Consider the following 2,224-nt stretch of genomic DNA (forward strand, 5'->3'; position numbering starts at 1 on the left):
AACAACAGTAGTGGTATAAGGCCCACAACAAATATTGACGGCACCCTATTATGTCTAACTTACTTATCACTTAGTATGTATTTTACAGACATTCATGTATGGGTAGCATATTTTTTTTTTTCGTTCTGCCGACGAGCGAATTCAAGTCAAAACAGTGTGTAAATGATTTAAAGGGAAAGGCAAAGATAGGCAACAAGCGGTTTTATCACATATTTAAATTATGAGCATAAATGTCATCGAAGCAATATCCTTTAGCAAGTGTGAGCTGTAAGCAGTATAGTTTACGAAATAGGTCAATAGGTAGATATTATCATTAGTTATGATATACAAGTAGTCCTTAACTGTCCTGGAATTCTTAAATGCCAAGGCAATAATCAATTTCAGTAAACATCTATGTGAAATTTAGAGCTCCTTCATCGATACATATAGCACTTTCTTGTCTGAACGAATAGGAAGGATGTAAGATAATATATCCTTTTTTAAATACTTTTATTTTCATAAATGGAGAGTAAAAACACGTTTTACTATCCAAGAGTATAGATACATTGGAAATCATTTAGCTCATGTTACTGAATTTCCGTTATGTTATGCTACCAGTAAAATTGTACGATGAAAAATTTAAATATTTTATGCAAATCTTTAATCACAATTTCCCAGGTGCTATAATGTTGCTTGACTCTTGAATTCGAGAACTATTGTTGCCTGATCTCCAAGTATCCTCTGGGTCCTGCTAGGTTTACTCCTCAGCAATGGACTGACCACGGCGCAGGCGAGAAAATTCCTCGAATTCAATGTCAGTTGACTGAGTCTTGCGCAGTGGTGCCTTGACAGAGGCAGGATCGGGGTGCACCAGCTTGAAAGGAAGGTCGGCAGTCAGGTCACCGCCAATGGCGCCGCAGTTCAGCTTCACACGGAGAGAGTAGGACACGATGATGCCCAAGGCGTCGTTGACGTTCTTACCTTCTGCCACCAAGGTAGAGGATGCCAAGTTGGCGTCCTGGTCCTTGACTTGGCCGTCGAGGGCGATGCCGAAGCGTCGCTTGTTGACGGAGGCAATAGGGTTGAGGGAGAAGGTCTTGGTGAGGTTGCATCCTGGGGTGATGGGACATCCTTCGCGAGACTCGAGTGAAGCCACAACTCGGCTGAAGTGGGTGTTGGTCATGGTGACCTCCACGTGCTGTACAACCTCAGCCTTCATGTTCTTCACGGTCTTCTTGGACACATTGTTGATGGAAAGCTGTGCCTCGATAGGTTGTCCATGGAAGTAGACGTCGCGAGGCAGAGTGACCTCAAGGTTGAGCCTTCCAGGAGAAAGAGTGAAGCCCTTGCTGACCAGGGTCTGGGGCTGACGGTTGCTGGAGCCAGGACAGGCGTACTGGACCTTTCGGACAGCAAAGCCGACGGAGTTCCGCTTGTGGGGACGTTCCTCCTTGCGGTCAGCAACATACAGCCTGAGATCGTAGATCACACCAAGAGGCTGGGTCTGCAAAGCAGAAAATTGGGATAAGCATATAGTATTTCAAGGCGACTGTATTACAACAAACAACGCATGTCATTTATAGAGGAATGTGAGCACTGAATTTGAATAATTATAGAGAAATTAGCAATATGTATATAACTGATTGTTTTTTATGGAAAATTAACCATTTTAAAACACTGAAATGGAACCGTAAACTCTGTAAGGGCTACGTACAGACATTTCATCTCCACTATCAAGGGAAACGGAGCAGGGAGCGTTCTGGGGAAGATTCACGCTGATGGGGTAGGCGTTAGCACCCAGCTTCTTGATGAGTCGTTCCTGGACATCGGTCATTTGGACGTCTCCAGCATGAGGAGCGACCTCGGTGTTGACGAGCTCGAGCTCCTTGCTGAAGTGAAGTCCCATGACCTCATCCTCTTCGCGACCGTAGCGGTACGTGACCGCCACGCGCGCGAAGACCCTCCTTCCATGCAGGTAATCATGGTCCACAACAACCACACCGTCCACAGGGGAGGTGTGGGTGATGTGGTCCACGAAGTCCCGCTGATTTAAGTACGCGGTGACCTTACCTGAAAGATAAAGATATGATAGGGTGAATTATCTTTTTTAAGATTGCTTCATTTCCAAAGCTAATGAAACTTACGGAAATATACCCTCCCCCCACCGTGTAACAACATGAACAAAACATCGCTGTTTAATAATACATTGTCTGGTACTCCATGGTTACTGGTTCTCTCCACTTAC

At 44.8% G+C, this 2,224-nt stretch overlaps 1 protein-coding gene across 1 annotated transcript; it reads right to left on the reverse strand.

Moving 5' to 3' along the window:
- Window positions 1–474: 474 nt before the first annotated feature.
- On the reverse strand, window positions 475–2,060 carry LOC119589536 (arrestin homolog). The gene is made up of 2 exons (XM_037938137.1): window positions 1,694–2,060; window positions 475–1,483 (listed from the first exon to the last, which is right to left on the reverse strand). The coding sequence occupies exons 1-2, from the start codon at window positions 1,883–1,885 to the stop codon at window positions 737–739; spliced, it is 939 nt and encodes a 312-aa protein (XP_037794065.1). The 5' UTR covers window positions 1,886–2,060; the 3' UTR covers window positions 475–736.
- Window positions 2,061–2,224: the final 164 nt, after the last annotated feature.

Source organism: Penaeus monodon, chromosome 25 (genome assembly GCF_015228065.2).
Source record: "Penaeus monodon isolate SGIC_2016 chromosome 25, NSTDA_Pmon_1, whole genome shotgun sequence".
NCBI lineage: Eukaryota > Metazoa > Arthropoda > Malacostraca > Decapoda > Penaeidae > Penaeus > Penaeus monodon.